The sequence below is a fragment of the Erithacus rubecula genome (assembly GCF_903797595.1).
Source record: "Erithacus rubecula genome assembly, chromosome: 3".
Taxonomy (NCBI): domain Eukaryota; kingdom Metazoa; phylum Chordata; class Aves; order Passeriformes; family Muscicapidae; genus Erithacus; species Erithacus rubecula.
Window position 1 is genome coordinate 59654305 of NC_136689.1, and position 25035 is coordinate 59679339.

Here is a 25035-nt window from a genome sequence, read left to right on the forward strand (position 1 = left end):
TGTTTGTATTAGGTGATAGCTGATGGTGAATGAAGCAGCAAGTCAGAGAAATGTGTCTTAGGGCTCAGCTGTGGGTGTCTCAGAGCTAGGGCAGATGGGCAAGTTAAGCAAGGGACGATGACTAAGCCTGGTGTAGTCTCCAGAAGATATTACAATTGCTAGGGGCAGATAAAATGGCAGCTTTTCTGTATGGCACTACAATGCTGATATTACCAGGGAGGGGATGCAAGCCTTTCCAGCAAGCAGAGATAAATTTTGACTGCAGCAAGAAGCCATAGCATAGGTTCTTTACCAATCCCCACACACTTTGCACAGGCTTTCTTCCACATTTTCTAAATTCAGCAGTCACTTAAAAATACAATTTAAAAGCTGAGGTTCTGGAGGCATGAACTCTAGACAGCTGTTCCAGAGGTCAGGAGCTGCAGAGAAGAAAGCAAATATATTACAGGAAAGGGGAAATTAAACTGGAGCTTGATGAGGAAGGAATACAAGAGAGGAAGGGAAAAAAGACACCTTGGGGTGAATGCAGAGAAATATTCATATACTAAGGAAATGTCTCCACTGAATGAAGAGATACAGGCTGAGCATTCAGAACACACTCAAATGAACAAACCCTGGTATGTGGAGAGAAATGAGTGTCTGCCAGAGGGCTGCACCCAGCTGGGGGCATGGCAAACATTCGGGAAGACTGGAAAATAGGGAGAGGTGCAGAGAGGAAAGCAGAGATGCTCTCAGCAAGGAAGGGGCTCTGCTCTGCTGGTCAGCTCAACAGCAAAGGAACACTCATGGTCAGCAAAAAGATGCAATAGGAGTTTCAGAGTTCTCACCTTCAAACTCTGATTGACAACTCATTTCATACCCACTGCCTCATTTCTCAATGGAAATAAATTTGCAATTCAAACTCCTGGAAGGGAGAGGGATTTCCATCTTCCACAAAGAAATATTTACCCCAGTGGTCTGCAAACAGATACCAGTAATTTGGACCACACTACCCTTCGTTTCAGTAAACTCAGACAGTATAAAACATTTAAGAGGAGGTTTAAGGGGAAAAAAAAAGGAAATAAAGAAATAGCTAGGAATTAAACTATTTGCACACAAAAGACAGCAAAGCATGTCCTTAAATGGAAAGTTCTGTAAGTCCTCTCAAGTCTTCCCAAAGTATTACCTCCCTATGAAAAGCAAGCAGTCTCATACGGAGGAACAAGACCAGGAATGGCACTTCTAATGAAAACATGACCTCAAAATTCAGTTTTACTTATAGCCATTCATAAAACTGAGGTAAAAGAATACAAAAAGATATATATAAAAATAGTACCTTGAAAATTGAATATATTGTAAAATCAACACAAGGCAGAAAAAGTCTGAAATAAAGCCACTTATTCATCAGGATTATTAGCTGAGTGACAAACAGCTTGCATTTAAAGTAAAATTTAAAGAACCTTTTTAAAGCAAATGAAAACACAGTTTGCAAAAATCATCCTGTTTACCCTAATCTAACACAAAAGCCCCAAACTGTCTTCTCATGAAACAGCAACTGGACCAAACAGCAAAGGACCAAAAAGTACTTTCCATTATAGCAATTTCTGTTTTCTAAGTTATCACCTTTATTATAGTTTTGATTGAGGGAAATTCTTCTGTTATATTGAACTCTTTAATTTAGCTACAGTCAAATTGTTTTTAATGTAGATGAATGTTAAAAGAAAATCCCTTTTATATGTCTTAGTTTGTTTTATAATTCAATAAGAGGCACATCACAATGCTATTCTGATCACATGCAGCCCCTCCCCATTAGGTATTTGACACTGAGGGCTGACGGCTGATATGTTACTCTGATGAAGTTTCTTTCAAGGCCTAATTAAACCATCCTATTTCTATGGATTTTCCATTTTCATGATTCCCTCAGAAGTATCTCAGGCTCAAGGAAGCCATGAACTGTAAGCACTTTGAGATGAAACCACACAACTTTGATTTAGCTCCGAAAAGTTAAAATGTGGGTGGCCAATTTGCAGCGGCGAATTCTTGTTTGTTAGTGGGACGCAAGCCAGGGGAAGTGAGGGGCAGCTTTCCCTTCTCAGGATGAACGTGCAGGAAGAAGCAATTCAAGTTCCACGAGTGCCTCCAGTCCCTGCTGCAGAACATCCCACAGAGCCATTCCCAGCACCCAGGGAAGGAGCACATCAGCTTTCAGGCACTCAGAGAGGCGAGCACGGGCAGCTTTCTCCTCTGTTAGTGGAGCTGCACATCCCAGTGAGCACTTCACACTCCCATCACCAGCCTGGCTCAACACCACAACAGCTTCAACCGCTTTTAAATGAAACGCAGTGGCCTGAACCAAATCAACAAAGTACTGAAATACAGTAATGAAAAATGGTGGGTTTTTTTACTGAAGGAAGATTATAATCTTGATGTACTAATTACCTTTGATTTTCATTCTGATATGTTATGCGACCTGACTTGCCCTCAGATCAGATTATCTCCTAGTCACCAACACTAACATAATTCTGACACCAAGGTAAGCAGACAACCCTGTTTGACATCACTCCATTTTAGGCTCATAGGTCTGCTGGAATGACATGGCATCAGCCCCACACCCCACGAGACATGCACTCAGTAAAGCTGCAAGCGGCAAAACGTGAAGCTTATCTTGTTTTCCTACTCTGCTGCAGTACTTAGTATTTTCTTAGCACTAAAAGAGGAAGGACATTACAACGGTTGTGCAAGACATAAACCAAAGCATAAGCCACGTTTCTGGCCTCAAACCAAGAGAATTACACCTATGCTGCATAGGAAATGAATCATCTGAGATCTTTCTTATTGCAATTTTTCCACCAAATACGAAACAATTACTTCTTACTGGAAGCAATGGCTTTGCACTGTACTAAAGGCTGAAAGCTCCAGTTACCACTTCATGTTGAAATATGAAAAATTGTTTTCAGGAAACTGCACCCAGTTTTCATCTCAACTGCTAAGCTGCCCATGCTGAGGAGTGCATGTGTCTCTGAGCAACCCTGAAACACCTCCCTGCAATCCCTTCATCCCAAAAGCTGCCAGGGGCTGAGCTGCACCTCCTTGGTTAAGGTGGAAGCTGTGGAGAGAAAACTTCCCAAAAATGTCATGACAAACAAATGACAAACAGCCAACACTCCCCTGCAGAAGCTCAGAAGAACCAACCAGCATCCAAAGTGTGGAATCCTGACCATGGATTTTTGGGGATGGGTCTGGATGCAGCAGGATCACTTCCCTCCCACTCCCTGGGAAGCACAGCCCAGGCCATGGTGGTGAGGCTGGACCTGTACTAGCAGGCTCTAAGGCCAATCCCATACCATAAACTGGTGCCAAGCTCCCAGCCCATCTGCACACCCCCGTTCCCAAAGGCACCACCTGAGCAAGGCTGCTGCCTCCAGAGCAGAACTCGGGGGTTTTCAGTTGTGGTTTGCATCAGTGATTTCTCACCGTGCACATCCTTTGAAGAAAACACACTTGTCACAGAGCAGGCCTGATGCTGAACCTGCAAACTCATGGCAAACAGTTCCACCAACATGAGTCCACTTTTTATGTTACCCATTGAGATCAAAGTAAGCCAAATAAGGAAGTGAGAGTTCAATTCCCATGGTGTACGATAGGGCACAACATCTCTGTGGCATCAGAGCTGCTTGCAGTGTTTCAGCCCTTCAGGAGACTTTCCTGACTAGCAAGGCTAAACTTCAACTGGACAAAGGGAAAATCCTATCATTTCAGAGTTGACCCTAAAGGAAAATCGTTGCAAAGCAAATCAGTCTCAAAATACATCCTAGAGATACTTTTGTCTTTTGTATTTAAGGATAACTTTTAAAATAAAAAGTCATTAACTTCAAAACAAGATTGCAATTGGATTTGTTTCACCGAGTGGCTTCCACTCTATGCGTGGAAATTAGCACAGCTACTTAGAAAAGTAAAACTTTCAAACACTGTCAGTTGTCTGCCAAACTGTCCATAAAACAAACAAGCCCTGAGACTGGGGGAGGAAGGACACTGAGAGCTGGAGAATATAATAGGATGAACTTCCTTGTAGGAAATTCCAGTAAATGCCACAGAGCATTAGATAAACAGGTCAAAAATTAGTAGCAGCATTCCAAGCATATATATTGACATAGGAATCAGAAAAAGTGTTGTTCCTCACTTACAAAACATACAGAATATAGTGATAAACCTCTCTAGGAAGATGTAATTAATAAGACTGGATGCATAAAAGGTGAAAAGTGAGGAGAAAGAGGAGCACTTACAAGTCCACATCAATGCTATCTCATTCTAGGTGCTCTGTAATGGTGCAAGATTGGGCTTGCTTTAAAAAGTTCATTCACTAAACTGCCTGCCTAAGCCACAGCATCTTGAGCTTTGTTTTCCTTGGATACAGGATACCTACAAGAGAGGGTGATGCCTGTGCAATTTCATGGATGAAGTTTCTGGAGTGCAAGTTTTCACGTTTACACATGTCTGCAGTTCACAATGACCCCCCACCCTGGCACCCCAAACCTTCCTGCACTCCACACAAAATACCCATTCCAAGTTATACCAGAGCAGTGCCAAGGGAAGTGCATCACTTCAAATTAATGACACAAAGGATGTATGTATGTAAACACTTCAGAAACTATGGAGAACTACAAAGTAGAAGGTAGCAAGTTTTCAATACTCGGGTGTACATGAGCATTAGTGTTGAGAATTCACATACCCAAAGCAGGTGACTCCTTCTTTAGAAATGGCCAACACCAATCTTGCTTGACTCTGTATTTTCAATTCACTGCCTGAGGTACAATGGCTCTTAGATCTACCTATTTTTTCAATTAATGTAATTAGTAATGAGAAGTCAGATCTTAAGCAGCAAAATCGTTTATTTTGAAGTACTTTCTTAACCCAGTTTCACCCAAGTATAAAAGCATACAGCAGGATTCTCCAAAAGTAATAAATGGACTTTGAATCCATTAAGGGTGATAAAAATATTATCTAGTTTCCAAAGGTCACTGTGAAAGTTAACAAAAAACATTCAGAAGACTCAGGCGAGATGCAATGATTTGCATTTACAGAGTCAAACAAATGAGAAATAACATGGGGTCCTAGGCATTTACTGTAACACCAGACAGTTCTGTGTATTATCTAAATTGTGAGAGTATTAATTCACTTTAGGGAAGTCTCAACATTGTTCAAAAAGATTAACCCTGGTAAGTTATTTCTGCACCTACAAGTAACTATAATGCTGACTTTGCACAAGAGATCAATTTATCATTTGCAAGTTAATTAAGAATTATTTCAAAAATTAAATTACCAGCATTGCATAAAAAAAATTCCTTACATAACCTTGATGAAGTTCACACAATAACCTCTTCCACATACCAAACTTCAGAGTAACAAAAATAAGTAAGTGCCCAAGAAACAGGAAAACACGGTTTACATATCCAAAAGCAGCTATTCCTAGAAGCAGCCGGAAAGGAGGCTCCAGATCAGCAGAAAGTTGCAGAAATAGATAAAAAGACTACAAGAAAAGAGCAAGGGACAGAATCACAGATAGCAGGGACCTAAAGACCCCAGTTTTGGCTGACAGCCTCCCCCACCCTAGATCTGGAGCTGGTACTGCCATTAGAAGGCTTCTCTTCACAGCACATTTCTTGGACTATAAACTGAACTTGGTTTCCACTTAGCCTGGGTTGCTAAACTCTAGAAACTGATGACTTCCTCCTTCCCCACATCAAGGTAGGCAGCTGCTGCATTTACTTTTATTGCACAGGTCAGTTTGGCAACAGCTTACATGGCTGAAATGGCACAGAGATAGCCAAGTTCCTGATGGTTTTAAATGCTGTGTAATGTCACAAAGAACAACTAATGCACTGAGCTTTCACTGTGATGCACATTCTACCTTGGCAGTATTTTATCAATCCATCAGTTACACCATGGAGCAGAACAACCTGCTGGCAAAATGACCACAAACTGGTTTCAAATAGGATGTTTTACTTATCCTCACTGACAGAGAAGGAATTGGAAAAAAAAAAAAAAAAAGACAAGATGGCAGCAGGCCTTAAGTGAAGTGAATGAGTGTTTAGGTAGACTAAATTTTTTTTTCACATTTAGGAAAAGTCTGTCATGCACAGTGCAGTCTAAACCAAATGTGATTGCCTAATTTACAGGACAATAACCAAAACAGATGTTTTTCCAGGGAATCACAGGTAATGAATTTCTAGGGGAAAGGACATTAAAGCTGCTGATCTTTTTTTGGATTATATAGGGTATTTTCAAAAAGTTAACACTTTTGGCTTTGGTGAAAGCAGAAAATCTTCGTCCATACAGTCATGCAAAGACTTGAACCTATGTGAAAACTGACCCGTACCAGAGACAATCTGTCCCTTCTACCTTGTCTTATTTGCAATGTATTTCCTAAATGAAACACCTTGAGATTATTTCACCAGAAAAATTAGTAGCACCCTGAAGTCTCAAATTTTAAAATGAAGTGAATTTGCATTTTTCTCTCTAATCTACACTTTGATGAAAGAAAAGAATCTGACTTTCTAATATGACCTCCTACATATCACAGACCCAGTTGCTGTGCTATTGTAGCCAAGGATAAGAATGCAATTTTAGAATCTTTGTTATGCAAATGAAATTAACAACCACCTGTCAGGAAGTACCATAAACACAGTTGCTCCTACCAAAAAAGCAAGTAGAAGGATTTGCTAACCTCAAGGCTGTTCAGAGTTGAAATTACAGAGCATAACTCTACAGAGAAATTACAGCAAAACAGTCATTGTGTCAAAACTTGAAGGCACAAACTCATTATTTTCCCCTCACTTAAAAAAAAAAAAAAATCTAATTTTCACTTTGAGTTTGCATTGTTTAAGCTTTCAATATTAAATTCTCCATATGCTCAAGTTCAACAACCTAAGAAGTCTTTTCACACTGGAATAATCTCAGGGAGTGGCTGAGATGGGAAAGCACTTCTGGAGATCATCTAGCCCACCAGTTGCTGCCCAAAGAGAAGGCAACTAGAACAGCATGCTCAGAGCTGTATTCAGCTGGGATTTTAACATGGCCAGTGAATGCAACTCCACAGCCTAAGGGACCTGTACCAGCATACCTCTGCTGTATAATCTTCTGTTTAAATGGACTTTCTTCATTTCAGTTATTGCCCATTGCCTTTTATCCTGTCACTGGTCACTACTGAGCATAGCCTGGCTCCATTTCCTTCACTCTCTCACATTTTGTCCCATTCAGGCTCAACAGTTTCAACTCTCTCAGCCTCTTCTTCTATATGAGATGCTCTGAGCCCCTCACTGGACCTGCTCCAGTATGTCCATGTCCTTTCATAATGGGGACCCCAGAACTGGACCCAGCATGTCAGCTGTGTCTCACCAGGGCTGAGTAGAGGGAAAGGATCATCTCACTCTGCAGAGCTGCTTTACAGCAGGTCTGTCCCAGCCCATTCTGCTACCTGGAATTATTTCTCAGCAGAGGCAGGACTTTGCACATCCTTTTGCTGAACTTCATGAGGCTCCTTCAGCCCCTTCCTCAAGCCTGTCAAGGTCTCTCTGGACAGCAGTGCAACCATCAGCTGTATCAATTACTGTCCCCAATTCTGTATCTCCTATCAGTCAAGTCACTCCTTAATATCCATTTCATAAGCAAAATATTGCTTAAGTTGCACTGAAGGGCATTTTCTTCAGACCTCAAATAATTCATGCTGCTCAAGATGTTTAACAGCATCTTCTAATTTCAGGACCTTTCCCTTACACAGACTGTTACTGAATCACACATGTTATTTTGGGTATCAGTCACACCAAAACTGTTGACTGAGGCAAAAGTATCCCCACTCTTGTCCATTTTTTTGTACATGCCAGGATGCAAGCCTCAGAGCCATCACCTCTCAGCACTGTGCTGGAAGCTGGTGTGCAGCTGCTTGTCCACTGCAGACTTCTCAGAAGTGCTGCTTTCCAGGAGACAGGCCCCCTTTCATAAGGCATGGCTTGCATTCCCTGTGCTCTGGCATACAACTTTGCCTTGGGATGTATTAAAGACACAGTGTGTCTGAATGTGCCTACAGAGCAAGTTGTGAGAGCTCCATTATCATTCACTATTCTGCTGGCAATTACTATCAGTAACAGTTTTTTTGTTTATTTCTGTGACAATGATGAAAGCACTCCATCGTATTGGGATTAGTGAAAATACTCACTGGAATCAATCTAAAGGACTCTTTTCCAGCCACTTGGGCATTTTTTAGACCCAATTTAATATTGAAAGTTTTGCTAATCAAAAAACGTTACAAAATTAAACATATTTTCCATCAGCCTCATTGACGCATCTGATAGTTATACCTTTGTTAACTTCTAACTTTTGGGAGAAGAAGGGTGAAGGTAGAAAGAGCTGGCTGTGGGTTACTGGTGGTAAACACCTTTGGAAACACCACAGGCAGTCTTTGCAGAGCTGTATACACAGAATAACTCCATCCTCATAATTGCACACTACTTAAACCCTACAGAAAGGTTTATTTCAAAACTATTGGCCATCCCAAGTATTCTGGAAGTTTTACAGACGCTGGCACAAGGTTGGAAGAGCAGAATGTTAGCAGAGGGCAAATGAGACAACAGCTGTATTGAAAGCAGAAATTTGTGCATCTACTCATGAGTTTTAATTTCTATCCACTGTAGCCTAAAGTTCAGAGAAAGTCCATTTGGCTTCTTGTACTGTGGCCTTCTCCCTCTTTCCCTTTCTGCTGCCTGTCCTGCTGTACAACCATGCAGCTATTAGAACTACCCCGTAGGCAATACAGCTAAATGGGATTTTCCAGAAGCCTGGGGAAGTCTTCCAGTGGAATCTAGCATTAAAATATCACCTATTAAAGGCTGCACTAAAAATTCCTTTCTTTAAATAACTTTGAAGAGAGAAGAAATCTATCTGCTCAATTCAGGCCCATGAATTCCTCCCCAAATGCACCCTAATCTATGCAAAAGATAAATGACCATATGGTTTAATTGTGCCTTCTTAACACAAACCATAACTTTCTCTCTTATGATCAGTACATCTTGATCTTTTACATTTTCAATTGCAGTTCCACTTATGAGTCGTTTTTCCCTCCTCTCACACACATTTTTTGGTCTCTCCTCTTCATCCTTTTCCTCTTGTTTTAGTAAAAGCTGTAGGTAGGGCAAACTAAAATAGCAAGTTTCACAACTGGACATGAGACACTCTTAAATTAAGATCAAATAAACCCTTCAAAAGTACATGAGAGCTTTCCATCCAGACAGATTTAGAAAAGCTACATATAATTATGGAAAGGAATAGAAATAAAAATAGCCTGTGGACGATGCCCTCTCTCAACAATAAATGGATAGGAAGGAGGGACAGCCTTGTTCTCTTAGAAGCAGGAGAAGAGGTAAGGTAACTTGAGGCAGCCGTGGGAAGCCTCCACCAGCCCGCAGGCTTGCAAGATTGCTAGAAAATCCTTAAGTGTGATGGATTCCCATAGAAACCTCATTTTCTAAACTAATTGTTTTCCCAACCCCAATTCTAAACTATAATCAAACTGCAAAGCTAAGATTACCCCAGAACACTTGACTACATCTCACTATCTGAGACTGCAAGTTCTTATCCAAACTAAAGCAAAGACACTCTTGGACGAAACCTGCTTTGCCAGTCATCAGTTTGTCTTGGAAGTCTAAAATTCAAGAAAACACAAAAACCTGTTGTCTTGCCTTGACATCTGTAACTCCTACCCTTTCAACAGGAGCCTGCTGATGATAGCAGCAAGAGTCGTCTTATTCCCAACTTTCCTCCCACGCTTTGCACTGGCAAGGAGCCCTCAGACACTCTGTCCTGACTTGGAACGGGTTCTGCAGCCTGGTCCTACGCTTCCCACCGCAAACTGGAAATTTCGTGTCCACTTCAGGTAAATACATTTTATTGAATTAAATACAAGAAAGTAAATATGGCAGAGTTACAGTGCTGCTTGTGTAAAACACTGACTTCCAAGATAAACAGGAATGCTGCACAGCTTTTGCATATTGCTATCCTGCAAGCATTTCAATGCACAATGGTGCTAAAGAAAGTATCGGGAGAAAGATGGAAATTTTGGCAGCTGCTGAGGGGAGAACTGAGGCTACTGGCAGTGGGCAGCATGTGCAAGGATTGAGATAAATACATCAGACCTTTTTCACAAGTAATCAATAACAAAATAGTTATGTTTGAAAACAGACAAGATTAAAGTGAAACTCCTATTTCACAGCCCTGTGAGTTACAGGCTGTCTTCAGAGTTAGTTCCACACTAGTTGAGTTTGTAGTGGAGGTATACTTACAATAACAATGATACACCCTCTTTTAAGCCAAAGCTGGAATTCAGCAGTATATTCTGGTCACAAAGGCAGAATTCTGCTGTAGCATGGTGCTCTCACCACCACCCAGGCTGGCTCCACCTCTCCTTTTGAGGGGCAGAAAGAGACTTTGCCAGGAGTGCAGTCATGAAACTCACCCTTCCTCAGCCAACTTTGCCTGTGACTGGCATTCATTACCACACATCTGACCAGAAGCCTTGTGAGCCTTCCCACCTTCATAAGCTACACAACACAAGACTCTCAGCCACGGCTGCTGCAGCTGTTGATTGTAGAAGCCATCCCAGTTGCTATCTTTCATGCAAGACCACAACTCTTTACTTTCACCTATTAGCAATTAGTCACATTAAAGCCCTGTTTGGAGCTGTACCTGCCAGAGCAGCACAGCCATTCTTTCCCATCACTGTCACTGAATTAAATTACATGTAGCCTGGGAGCCTTGGTCCAGGCCTGAAGACAAGCATACGAGGCATGGTGCAAACTGTACTGAGCAGATTCCCAGTTTAAGGAAACATGGCTTTCCTCCATGAACTGAGGATGTTTTCAGCCATAGCTACTCCTCCGTGTGCTCACAAACCCTCTATACTGCCCACCAAGCCCTTCAAAGCTGGAGATGGGGAGAACAGATAGGAAACAGCAGGACATTTTAGTGTCCAAGACAGACAGCCATTCTCGTGCTGCTGAACTGAATGAATACACCATGTTGGTGTAGGTCACGATGGTGAGAGCCAATGGGAAGACCTCTATCTCTCAATAACCTCCTGCAGAAATCCATCATGACTGAATTGCTTTGCATTTCAATCCTTGCATGAAGCTAGTGACCACCTGAAGAATCTTGACGTGGTATTTAATCCCCTTTGCCATGTCATTGTCTTCAGAAATACCCAGCAGTTTACCAAGCAGCACAACTGTTGAACAGCATGTGACTTGAGTATAAAATGCTGAAAGCAAGTCTTATCATATCTACCCTAAGAGTATCCACAAACTGCAACAAGGAAGAAACTGGAACCATCAGTTAGTAATATTATCACTCTTTCCTCACAGCAGAAAACAAGGAGAGAAAAAAAGCTAATCAAATACCACCACCTTTCTTCCCCTCTGCTATTGCTTCTTCTAACATTGACCACATTTGTGGTTAAATGCAAGGAGTCAAACTTCCTATAAGCAGTGTTGTTACGGTTCCAGATTTCCACTGTGGTTCAGCTGTATCACAGCTCTGGAAAGGCAAACTGGCACGTGCTCAAACCGCCACCTTGCCTTGTTAGGGTGAAAAAATTCCAGATTGTGACTCTAAAAGGCTCTGTACCTGAATCACCTCGCTGGCCTGCCTTCTAAGATTAAAGATCTTAATAGTGAACTTAAAAAAACCACTTTTATTAAAATGGATATTCTGGATAAAAATGCTTAGTGAAAATACTGATGGAATTTCATCATGCTACAGGAGATGCAAGCAGCCAGTTAAAATGTACCCTCCCACTATGACAATACTCTTAATTCAAGGTTCTGGCTGGGAAGATCACCTGTTCCATATCCACACAGTCATGGAGAGGCAGAGCAACAATGAGGACAAAAAGCATCATCTCAAGCAGAGGTGAAGTACTTGTAGAAGGCGTTCAGCATTACTCTGCAGCAGAAGGAACGATACATTTTCATAGGATTTGATCAACACTAATCAGAGACTGGGCTGAATCTGGACAAAAAAAATCTGACATTGGCTTTTCAGGAGGAGAGCAAACCTTCAGGTCCATTACAGGCAAGCAGGCTGTTCCTAATCTTCTAGGCACACCACACTTGCACTTTCAGTAGGAAAGGCAGGGTAGCTCTGGCGGACAAGCATCTTTGCTGGGATCTTTAAGCCACCCCTCTTACACCATTACACAAAGTTTTGGATCTGTTGGCTATTTCCATTTCAACAAGCCAATAAGGCAAGCCCAAGTATCTGATATTTTTAGCTAGATATACTATAGCACCTCACAGATGCCTCAAGTTTTGTCCCTGCAAAGTCTGAGGGCAATTCCCCCTTTCTCTGCTGCAGGACGAGCAGAGTCTGGGACCTGCTCTTCACATGCTGCAGCAACTGAGTTCTTTGAACAGCTGGGAAAGCCACATTTCTGCACTTCAAATGAAGTACTTGGAACAGATATCATCCCTGTCCAGTACAACTGGTGCTGTTTCCCCATCTTGGAGAAGTAGGGAAGTGGTTTGAAACTGGCAGAGGCCATCAAAAGAGTGAAAGGGCAGTCAAACCCCCCCAAACTGCACAAATCTTAAGGGGAATGAAAAAGACTGGAACTCTGATCCTTTCTTACTGAAAACACAATGATAACTCTTGATTCACTTCAAAACCTGATTTTGGCTTTAGAGAAAGGAGTCCATCTTAGTGTCTGCATTGCAGATGAGAACAATTACATTTTTGCTTGCTGACTTATCGCTAAATTGATTATTCTCCAGGACTAGGACAGAGGGGAAAAGGAGGGAGATTGTAATCACCCTTATAAAATTCTTTTAGGTGAAAGAAGGGAATGCATCTTACTTTTCCTAGCAACCCTCTTTCCTAATTCTGAAGCAAATAAATCACACTAAGGATAGTATCTTGAACATATGGCTCTGAATAAGGGGGATTTGCCTCCTTTTCTCTTCCCTTTTTTTCTCCTCTAAATTAAATATGTCAGTCTCTGGAATTCCCTACACATTCCCTTTCACAGCAAAAGGGGTTTCTGTCCCCCTAAAATACAAATACCACAGAAAAGATTCCTTTGTAACTACTAACTTAATTCTGCACACAGAAGGCTGTACCTAAGTTTAATATCTAACCAACTGCACACAACCTGCTCACTGCTGTTGCCTTCACTTCCCACATATTCAGCAAACACAACACTACCAAGATGAGAATGGGTAAGGATTTCAGTGCACCAAGACCAGCAGCAACATGAAGAGCATCTTTACAGATGAACAGGTCACAACAATGCAGGAGGCTGCCGAACGATCTTGCATCTTTCTCTGCCATCTCTCTTGCAAACACCTACAAAGCACATGGCTCCAAGTACAGAGACTCACAGGATGTGTTTTTATTTTGCCCTTTGCTTTTCCATGCACAAGACACTGCACAGTGTGGGCTTCGAATGCTCCCCTGCCTTTCTGCAGAGCAGCTGAAGCAGAGGACCACTGGGAAGGATGCTGCTAACCCCTAGATCTGGAAGAGGCTTTCCACAGGCACCCTGCAGGAAGGGGGAAACACCCCCTGAAGTTCCTCATTCCCCTGCCTGCAATCCAAGAAGGCAGCTGGTGACACTGCATGGAAGACGATCACAGAGAACTTTGCCAGCAGAATGAAAGGGTAACGAGGATGCCAAAAGCCAACGGTCTGCATTTTTTATTTATTTTTGGTAAGCAAAAATAAAACCAAGCAACACGAATGTGACTAGCAATAGAAATCAGGAAGGAAATGTAAATGATTTTATAGAAAGCGTGAATTAAAGTCATACCAAAAGCCACCTGAATGTTTCTCTATCACAGGCAATTTCTCATGTTCTTTTATGTCATCTTTGCAGTGTCAGTTTTTGAGAGAACAATTCTCAGCTCAGCACGACAGAACAGTAATACTGACGGGCATGCAGAACATTAGCATGTTATAAATAAACTGCTAATTTGAAGTGGGAAAAATCATCAAGGCAGCTCTTATGATTAAAAACCATGGAAAGAAAATGAGCAACTTGCTTATGCTTTTGGGACACTGTATTTCACTAAAAAAATCCCAAAACAAATTAAAAAAAATAACCCAGACCCCTAATTCCTGAGGGAAAGAAAGAATAAACCCAGTGAAATACCCACTGTTGAGACAAAGAAGCCTGTTAAAATGCTATTATAATCTTTAATGCCCTCCCTGCACCCACCTCAATAGTAAGTTGTCTTTTTTACTGGCTCAAATAATCTTGTGCTTAAGGGTACTACAGCCGGGTTGTGAAGTTTCAGCTTCCTCTCACCCGACTTGCTGTTTTACATAACTCCCCAGAGACACTTTTTGGTCACAGATACCACACAGCAGAAAGCAAAAAAAAACAACCCACCCAACAAAGTACGAGGTGCAGAAGCATTATGCAGCAATTCAGACCTGGGTTATTCAGAGCCACCCCATAAAACTCTTACCATGAAAAGTGAGACTTTATTCTGCTGAGCCGGCAGCCAGGACTATTCGTGCCGGCGATAGCCCTGATCACCACCCTCCGTCTGCCCTGTGCGGGGTTCCCTTCCCACCCTGTCCCCAAGCCTGCAGGGACAGATAATACACGGCTGCCACCTCGGGTATTATTTCTGTGCAGCTCCAGCGCTGTCGCTCTGTCCCAGCATGACACTTACCAAGCGTTGCTATAAAAATTTCTGCGAATATCTATGTTTTCCACGAGCGGGGATAATGGCCTCATTGCAATAGCCTTGATAAAAGCTCCAACAAGACAGCTTTCAGATATCACCACACAAAAGCCTTCTGTGAGAGCTGTAACCAGCATCAATTCCCGCTATGCGAAGACATTAGACAAAGTGTGAACTAGCTTACTGTATGGGGACAAAAAACTGACTGTCAATGTGTGGGACCAACGCTGTCTAAAAACACAACGCTGGCAAGGCAAAATAGCACCAGCATATATACATGGTAATTGCCATTTAATTCCAGAATTAGCAGCACGAGAAAACAAGTACTGAAGGCACTATTAGGTTACTAGCATCGCTCAAGACATTATAATTCCATATAATTCCATTTCTAATGTCCCTGGTAGGAAAATGACTTTAAAAACAGCAGATGTTAAAAACACCCAAGCAGAAGGTGAAGGAAAGCCCAGTTTCCATTACAGAAGCACTCAGAGAATGCAGCAAACCCTTCAGATCTGCTCCTTAGAGCCTGCATTTTCCTATAGAATCATGGAATAGCTTGGGTTGAAAGAGATCTTTAAAGGTCATCTAGTCCAACCCTGCTGCAATGAGCACTGACATCTAACTAGATCAAGTTGCTCAGAGCCCCATCCAACCCAGCCTTGAACGTTTCCAGGAATGGCTACCATCACCTGTCTGAGCAACCTTTTCCAATGTTTCATCAGCTCTGCTGTAAAAACCATCTTATATCTAGTCTAAATCCACAATCCTTTAGTTTAGAAGCATTACCCACTAACAATCATAGAATAACCCGAGGTGGAACAGACCCATAGGATTACCTAGTCCAACTCCTGGCCCTGCAGAGCAGTCCTGATAATCACACCATGTGCCTGACAGCACTGTCCAAAGGCTTATTCAGCTCTGTCAGGCTTGGTGCTGTGACCACTTCCCTGGGGAGCCTGTTCCATATGGATGGAGACCATTTTCCCAATACCCAGCTTAAACCATGGTAGACAACCTGGGACACACAAACCACCATTCCACAAATGGTACAAGATGAAACCTTTTCTGTGCATCATTTTGTTCTTTTTACATACTTATCTGCTTACACTCGGGTAGCATCCAGAAAGTCAGAAGCCTATTGACAACCCCAAAGGACTGCACCAATATAATTGCAAGGCCAAGAGATAAGGTTTTTACTTCCAGATACAAAATTTGCCAGATGATACCTCTTAAATTGAGGGTCTAGGAAGAAGGGATGGTAGCAACATTGTCAGTTTGTTTCTGAAAAACATTTGAAAGGCAAATTCAAAAGCTAAGCTTTTAGACAGCATAGTACACTCGCCCCATGGAGAAGTATTTCACTCTAAAATTACATCTGTACTTTAAAATGTGTAAAAAGTATAAAATCCTACAGTGCATATTCAGTGGCTTGCAAAAAAAAAAAAAAGTATCTGTTACTGCACTCTAATTTTAGTATGATTTTATAACTAACGGGTAGAACCAAAATTAAGACAAAGTTATATTCAGAGAGAACTAGGAGAATGGACAATGATACTGACACGATATATAAGAATTAGATTCTTGCAGTGCATGGTGTGCAGCATTGAATCCTAAACCAGAGACTTTTAATGTCACCTTAATTAACAAGGAAGGAAGTTTGCCAATGAGTTCCTTCCCCCACCCCCCATTTCTAGCACTAAGTTATGCAATATGCAACAACCTTTGAACCAACAGCTGTACAACAAGCAAAAAACCCCAAACCAGAATAGCATGGTTAAGATGAGAATGTCTTTCAAGAAGTTCATTAATGAAAACTACTTTTAGAATCTATGCATACATAACCAACAGACATACCTCAACTCAGAGCAGGAATGCTGGAGCTGAAGCAGGCAAGGCTAAGCAACATCTCTTGTTGTCCAGATTCCCATTACAACTTATCTTTATCAAAAATCGTTCTTTACATGTTTATCTAAAAGTTTTCATGGATTTTTGTGAAACAACTAGTGACTTGCAAGGTCTATGTGACAGGACTGTAAAATTTCATTATAAAAATTAAAAATGAAAGCCAAAATAATAGCAGCCTCTGTTTTTAACAGTGGTTTGTCCATAGAAAGCACCAGATACCAAGGACTCAACAACTGCAGTACTGCAAGTGAGCATCGCAGGAAACAGCCCATATCTGCTGAAAAATCAGGTTCTAGACCCTTGAAATGAGACACATGAATATGCCACCAGCCTTAGGTAGTGGGCACTTCTGGGCCTAAATGCAGCCACATGCAAGCTGGAAGAATCTTGAAGGTAGCTGGAGGTGATCAAATTAAGTCTCCTCCTCAAAGAAAGCAATGAAACAGGATCCCGGTTTTACTTTTAGAGGCAGGAATAAAGAAAAGCCACATCAGCCCACATAACTTAGCACGCTCAGAGAAGAGTTGCCAGCTGATTCTGAGAAGGTTATCTTTAATGCTCCATTTTGCCTTCCAAGCTTAGTCCTAGGCCAAAAGCTTGTGCACAAAACACCCAAGAGCTGCAGGGCATGCACTGCAGCAGTGACAGAGTTAGCATTTTAGTTTTCACACTGTCACAGGTCAGGTCAACAACTGTCCACATTCATAAGTGGGACAGGAGACTCATGACACACACCATTAACCTTAGGCAAGCTCAGTTTGCAAATAGCTACCAGCACATTTGCTGTGCACTCATGTATGTATAAAAGGGATGCTAAAACCCATGAAGTAGTACTTTCTGACCACAAAACAGAGGCCATTTTCATTAAGCTCTGGCTTAATCAACACCTAGTCAAGCTCCTGCCTTCTCCCTTTACAGGGCTTGCAGATGCAAATATTTACCACGGGTCATGTTGAGCTCACAAGGCATCAAGAACTCCATGAATGCCACTAGATCCAGCAAATAGCAGCAGCTTCCAAGCAGACAGCATAGTACTTTAAAAGACACCCATGCCAGGCACAGTACTTCCAAGTGTGGTTTTGGACCAACTTACTTGAGGAAAACAGAAGTTAAATAGTTCCTTTTTAAAGATGTGATAAATTGGGCAATTTTGCCAAGCCTGTCTTCAAACAGAACTGAAATTGAAACAAATTCCAAATACCTCACCAGCAGCACCTCCAGTGCTGCAGCAGCCCCATCCCAGAGGCACGGGCAGCCTCCCTCTCACTGCACACCACTGACCCCAGGGAACATAATGAGAGTTTCTTCTCCCCAAAACTACAAACACAATCCTGGTTTTGACAAATAATGCAGGAAGTGATTAACTCTGTCAGCCAAAACAAAAGCCTGAAGTCCAACTTAGTCATTTGTAAGGATGAGAGTTACCTCCATATACACACTCAGTGCTGCCAGCTCTAAATGAGTTTTTTTTGCAGAGACTATAAAACCTGGAGATTTAGTTACTCTAAGCTTTCCATCTGCTGAAGATCCAACACTGAGCTGGATTTTCATTACCACCACTGGTGCAAGAAACCTACTGGAAGTAAAGTCAGTATCTCCAACTCATCCTCAGTAGGCAGTTCCCCCACAAACCAGGACTAAAGCCTGAGCCACCTTCCCAGTCCTGCCACCAGAACCACGGCCATCAGCAAAACAGACACCTCCAGAAGGGAAGCCTGAAAGATACCATACCTGAAGCCACCCAGATAAGCTCCTGTCTTCATTTCACATGCACCAATCTCATCCTTGGAGCTCTGAACAGGAAGGATGGGCTGAATTTCCCTCAACCCCAGCCTAGTGACCTACACAGGACTGTGCTCCAAAGAGGAGTGGTGCTACTTCACTTTGCTTTTGGCAACCTGCATCTCATAACAAGCTATTCCCACAGCAGCCATGCCTACTGATTCCCTCTGTCCTACACCTCCCATTCCCCTCCCCAGAGCCAGGTTAAGACCTCATGAAACAAGCTGGGTCTCAAAGGCTCTCTGCAAAATGAGTCCATCGTGTGTTCCGAACACCTCAAACATCTTTCAAAGCTGACAGCCCACAGAAGTTTCACAAGTAAAAACTCACAGACACACTTGTTTTCACACCCATGTGGTTTCTTCATAAAAGGACACCTTTATCTTTACATTAATGGCTTACAATTCAGGAGAAATGAATTGTCTGACACTCTTCAGCATGGAGAAGACATCTGAAGATAGGAGATAATCTATCGTAAACTGTGCAGAGAAACATAGCAGAAAATAATTTTTCCCTACCATAATATCTAGGATCACCCAAGAACACTATAGACAGTTCAAATTGAAAAAAAGAAACCAGAAAGTAAGGCAAGAAATAAATAGTTTTTTCTTTTCACGCAAAATAGCTAAATCATGTCTAGAACTTGTTGCTACCCAAGGTCAGAACTACAGCTAGACTCAAACAGGGATCACAAAAATCTCTGGCCACTGGTTGCTATAAAACCCATTGCAACCCCTGACCAAGAAAGTGCTGTCCTGAAGCACACAAAGGGCTTTCCTGTGCAAGCCTCCTTCCCCGTGTTCTTTCCTGAAACACTTGCCACAGTCATAGAGAAGTAGTGGGGGAACCCTTCATCTTGCAAAATATACAGCTGTTCCTAAATTCAAAGATTATTCTCCTTGTAAATGCTGGTGCATACTCACAGACGAAGACATAGTAAAAATTAACAGAATAGTACGAACATACCTGGTATAAAATGAGGGGAAACAAAATGCCTGTATTTGCTCAAGCAGCTGGAACATCCTCTACAGAAGAATAAACACGTCATAAAGTGACCCCTACCCAGTTTTTGGAAAGCAGACTGGTGGTACAAGGAAAATACATTCACAGAAAGAACAAGTCATAAAATGGAACATCATAAAATGGAGGCTTGCTGGGACAATTTAACACCACTGCATGGGCAAGTTCCCATCTCCCTCCTTCTCACTCACCCCATCTTGGGCCCAGGATGCCTGTCAGACCTAGTGCCCAGACCCACCTCTTCTGGCTCGTTAAAGCAGCAAAACCCCAACCTGTCAGCACAGCCAGATGCTCCCCAGGCACTGTAGTAGGGGAAGAACCCAGTCTGGCCATAGGCAGAGCAAAGGAGACGATACAGAGGAGACAGGGAGGGACAAGCAAGCCTACACCTTCCAGCAACAGTAAATAAAGCCTTTGAGCAGCTCAGCTGTACAGGGAACCCTGCCAAAAGCCCTTATCATCCTGGGGCTACCATACTCAGGAGCTCTGGTGCAGATGGAGCCACACCAGCACAGCTGGACTCTGCATGAGGATAGCGAAGCCATCAGCAAGCTACAGCCTGTTCCTGTGTTCCTGTAGGGTTTTATTAGGATGCCCACTTTTCACAAGGTGTTTGTCAGCGTGGCAAGGGAGATCAGGATTCACACTTTGAACTCGTATCAGACAGCTGCACCCAAAGGGCCACGAGGTACCTCCTTGGGCTCACAACAGTGTGTTGCTGGAGGAGAGGGATTCGAACCAAAGAAAATCCCTTAAATGCTATTCAAAAAAGCAAAGGTCCCAGACTCATACTCATTTCTAACAACACCAACTATCAGGCAAAGAAAACAGGTCTGAATACGAAAACACCTGTGTCTTGACACACAAACCTTTTCATTGCTGCAAAATAAAGAAAAGCTGCTAAGTTAACCGCCTGCTTCCTTTGTGCAACTTACACGTTCTTCTTCCATACCTTAAATCCTTGTTCATTATTTATGTCCTATTTGGCTTGCTCCTTTACATAACACCTAGGAGAAAGACTGGAGGTTACCCCATTTTTCCTCCCTTTCCAGCTGTGTCTTGCTGAGAAGATGGGAGGAAGGAAGAGGTAATTTCTAAACCACCAGAAAAAATGAGAGAGGTACTAAGTATTCAGTTTGGAAATGTAAATCCTCCTGCCCCCTTCTGAAGTATGCCGAACTAGCCTCTCCACAGCTCATGTCATCTAAAGGCCACAGGAGTTCTCTAAAGATATTGTTGTTAAGAGGATTTAGCCCCTTTTAAAAAGGACTTAACATGTGGGTGGTGTCTCCATTTAAGCATTTTCTCATGGCTAAGAAAATGGCCCTCTTCTTAAAGGCTGATCTTTATAACCCAAAGACAGTAAGAAATTCTCTACTATTTGAATTAGAAACATTTTGAGCAGCTTGCTTTTACAGCAACCCCATTCCTGAGTACAGGGTAGTGCAAATGGTAGTGACTTTCTCACACCAAGTGAGAAGGCAACACCAGCGAGAAGGCTTTTGGGGTACCTCAAACATTAATTTCTCCTGTGGTCACATGAGGATCCAAGTCCATTCACGAACTCACTGACACGAAAACAGCGTGGTGTCAAAACTCCTGTGCCATATCCCTGGCCACCACTTTCCCTTGATGGTCCCTGGCACTTCCCAGACCTGCCATTAGCTGGTTCAACCTGCTTGCCCAGCAGAAAACCTTTATTTATTTAGGTCAGGGTTAATTTTCCATCCTGGGAAGCCTGAGATTCCAGAAGGGAAAAGGCACCAGCCCCCAGAAGGTGCAGAGCACGGGAGGATGCAGGACAACTGGCCCCTTGCCACAGCACTGACCCTGTCTCCAGAGGCTCAGGCTCTCCCGAGGGGTGCAAGATGATGGTTGTTAAGGGTTAATTCTTCAATACTGCTGGTGTTTAAGCCATAGCAGGGGTTCAGACCCACCTGGTAGCACGTTCTGTGAACTCCCCAGGAATCCTGCAGAAGCCCCTGGAGTTGAAAGGGCAGGCAGGCTGGGTGACAGCCTCCCAGAGCCAGGGCTCTCCAGGGTACAAGGACCTGGTTAGCAACCCGCAGCCACGACAGGCGGCAACAGGGCAAGGAGGTGGCTTTGGACAGTGTGGAGACACCTGCTTGGGACATGGAAGAGTGTGCAAATTCTCCTTAGTGTGGGGCTGGAGAGGCCTGTTGTTATGGACTAGGCCACTTTTCAAGGTTTTTCCAGCAGTGTTACACATACCTAACCACAGATAAAATAACAAATTCCCAAGTGGAAGCAGCTTACTTGGGCCAAAGAACCTTTTTCATTTGCTCATGTAGTCAGTTGAACACCTCCCTGCACAGCCTAAACTATACTGCTGTACTCTTTTCAAGTCATACCATAGTTTATATTTGGAAGTGATGGGTGGGTTGCCAGTGCAGTTGCAGTGCATCTGAAAGGCAAGAATATTTTCATAATTCTAACCAGTGCAGGTGTGCTGGCCAAATTTTAGACTCCTCTCTACAGTCTGTTGCATAGCAGGGCCTTGTTTTCAGCTGGGGGGTGTCGGACTCCAGCCACTGCTTGCAACTCAATAATCAAGAGCTAAATTTATATTGATGCTACTTTGCCTGAGCTCACTGCCTCAGCTACCCAGTGTTTCCTTACTCCTTTCACCAGTCCCCAACATTAGTTTGTCAAAAATACTCTGCTAGGAACCAAGGGCAGAACATCCTAACCTCCCAGTCCCAGGAAATCTTTTGAGGCCGGATAGCGTCCCTGCCAAGCACTTTGCAGGGCAGACACACAAGGCAGAGCACTAGGGCACTTCAGCCTGACTTCCCAAAAGATGGGTCTGCAGCACAGTTCCTGCAGGGCACTGACATGAGCACGGCCATCAGGGCAGAGCAGGATGCACAGCCCCTTTCCTGGTGTGTGCCATGGGTGGCTTATCTCCATGGGAGGGTGGCAGCCAGAGGCTGTAGATACTGCTGCCCTAACCACTCTCTTCCTCCCCCATCCCACATCTCTCCCCAATGTTAATACAGGGGCTGAGGGTACACGACAAACTCGCAACTTGTTTGAGGACTTTTGTGCAGGCAGAGGCCAAAATCACTTTCCACAGTTTCAAACCTTTAAGGTGGAAATAAATCTTCCCAGGATTTTAAGGCCAGGAGTTCCTACCATTAGAGAGGTGGGCAGCAAAATGAAAAAAAGGAAAAAAAAAAAAAAAACAAAAAAAGCACTAAAATCATACATGAAAGTCTTACAGGATCCATTAATGAGAAATTTCAGGAGTTCCTATGACATCAACATCCCTCCCACAAAACCAAAAAAACCTGTATAATTTTTCTTCCCAGAATCATCGTGTAACATATGCTCCTGTTTGAATTCAATTACCACCACCTTCCCACCTTCTAGGAATCAACCTTCACACAGGACCGCCAAATATTTACAGTGGCCTGAAGAAGCCTGCTTGATACTGAGTGCCATTAGGATATATTGAAGACCACAGCACAAAAAAAAAAAAAAAAAAAAAAAAAAAAATCTTTTATAGCAAAGATTATTATTTTAAAAGTAAATAATAATAATTTTTAAAAAAGCTTTGTATGGGATTTGATGAGCCTTGAAACTTCCACCACTAGCTCAGCAACCAACACCTGCAGAAGCCATGCCATCCTCACCGGTCTCCCAGCTGCTCCCAAAGCTCTTCCAGAAGTATTTCAGAATTACAGCACCATCCCATACCTGGACCATCACCGACTGGATGCAGGGAAGAGGAAAAGGGGGCGGGGAGAAGGGGTGTTGAACCCCTTTTGCCCTGGCAGGGGCGCACCGGGGCCAGAGGGGAGAGGTGGAAGGAGTTTAGCAATCCCACGCCGCCGGGCGGGGGTCGTGGAGCCCGGGGGGAGGGGGGGGGGCAGGTGAGCCCCTCCCGCCGCCCACGACCCCCGCCCGGCGGGGATGCCCCGCGCCCTCCCCCGCTCTCCAACTCGGCGGAGCCCACGAGGGCCAAGCGCGCACCCGAAATCGGCGAGGACAAAGAAAACCCCACGAGTGGGGGAGGCGCAATTTTTTTTTTTTTTTTTTTTTTTTTGAGCGGGGGGGCGGGTGCGCGTAAATTTTAAGGAGGGGGCTTAAATTCTCAGGCGGGGGGAGAGGAGGGTCGGTGCTCGCCGCCGCCCCACGAGTCACTGACCTGCTGCAGGGGCATTTCGGAGAGCGGCGGGGGCCGGGGGCAGCCGGCCGGCGGTCGGGCTGTCCCAGGCCAGAGGGAGGAGGAGGAGGAGGAGGAGGAGGAGGAAGCGGCGTCCCCCTCCCCGCCCGCCCCGGCTCCCAGTCACAGCCGCGGCCTCCGCGCACGTGTGCCAGACGTCACCGGCGGCTCCGGGGGTGAAGCGGAGACACCGGCGGGGCACGGCCCGGCCCGGCCCCCCGCCCCGGGGAACCGGGGCCCTTCCCCGCCGCCGGCTGCTCGCTCCTTGCACCCGTGCGGCGGGGGATTATTATCCCCCAGCGCTTTTTTTTTTTTTCCTCTTTTCCACCCCCCCTATTTTTTTTTTTTTTCCCCCTCTCCATTTCAATAAGACCCGGCAGCGGGGGTTGGGAAGGAGGCAGGAAAGTTTATTGCAACAAAGCGCTGCCTCCGCCTTTCCTGCCCTCCCCCCGCACCCCGCCAGCCCCCCGGGTCCGGCCGGCTGCGGGATCCCCCCCCGTCCCCTTCACCCTCCCCGCGGGGACGGGGGGAAAACACAAAATTACCGGGGGGCGGCCTCCGCCTCCGCCGAGAGCGGGCTGCAGCAGCGCCGTCCTGCCGGCGGGTCCGTGGGGGGTGCAGTACAGCGAGCTGCCAGCGGGCTGGCCCCCATCCGCCGCCGGGGCAAAGGCACCGGGAGCCTGGGAAGCGGCGGCGGCGGAGGAGGAGACAACACAGGGCGCCCCCGCCACCGCGCCGGTGCTGCGGATCTGGATGAAGGTGCCGGCGGCAAAGCGGGCCGGGAAGCCGGCGGGGGCTGCTCTCGAGTCCGTGGACGGCGCGGGCGGCGGCGCTGCTGCCGGGGCCGAAGGCTGGAGTCCCCTTCTCATCCTTCCCTCCGGGTCTGTCCCCGCAGCCGCGTCTCCTCCTCCCCCCCGTCCCTCCTCCCCCCCCGGCCTTCCCAGCTCCTTTCCTCCTCGATCCCGAGGCCCCGCGCAAAATACTGGGGGCTGCGGGTGCCGGGGGGGCCCCGGCTGCAGGATGCGGGGCGCCGGGGGGGGACGGAGGCGGCGGGGCGGGCAGATGCGGCGGATGGAGCGGGGCCGCTCCCGCTGTGTGGGGCCGGCTGGAAAATGGCTCCAGGAAGCGGCGGCTGCTGACAATGAATGAAGGGAAAGGAGACGGGTTACGCGCCAAGGGCCTCCCGCGAAACTCGGATTTCCCGCCCTCTTTTCAAACCAAATTTGCATGTCCCCGCCCCCGGGGCGCGCCCCGCCCGCCTCGCCGCCTCATTGGCCCCCACCGCCCTCCGCGCCGTCCAACGGGGGAGCCGCATCCCCGCCCCTGCGCCTTCCCATTGGCCCGGGCGCGGCCGCGATTTGCATGCGGCGCGGCGATTGGCTGCGGGGGCGAGGCTGGGGGATTCCCCCTGCGCGCGGCCGGGATCCC

At 44.9% G+C, this 25035-nt stretch overlaps 1 protein-coding gene across 2 annotated transcripts in view; it reads right to left on the minus strand.

The window, feature by feature from the left end:
- E2F3 (E2F transcription factor 3) overlaps positions 1-24788 on the minus strand; it is a 40890-nt gene extending 16102 nt beyond the window's left edge. Inside the window, exon 1 of one of the 2 annotated variants that reach the window (XM_079300476.1) lies at positions 24153-24788. In XM_079300476.1, the coding sequence (XP_079156602.1) occupies positions 24153-24476 (324 nt within the window). In that variant the 5' untranslated portion in view covers positions 24477-24788. The remainder of the gene's footprint in view (positions 1-24152) is intronic. The other variant, XM_079300475.1, reaches the window with a different exon arrangement.
- Positions 24789-25035: the final 247 nt, after the last annotated feature.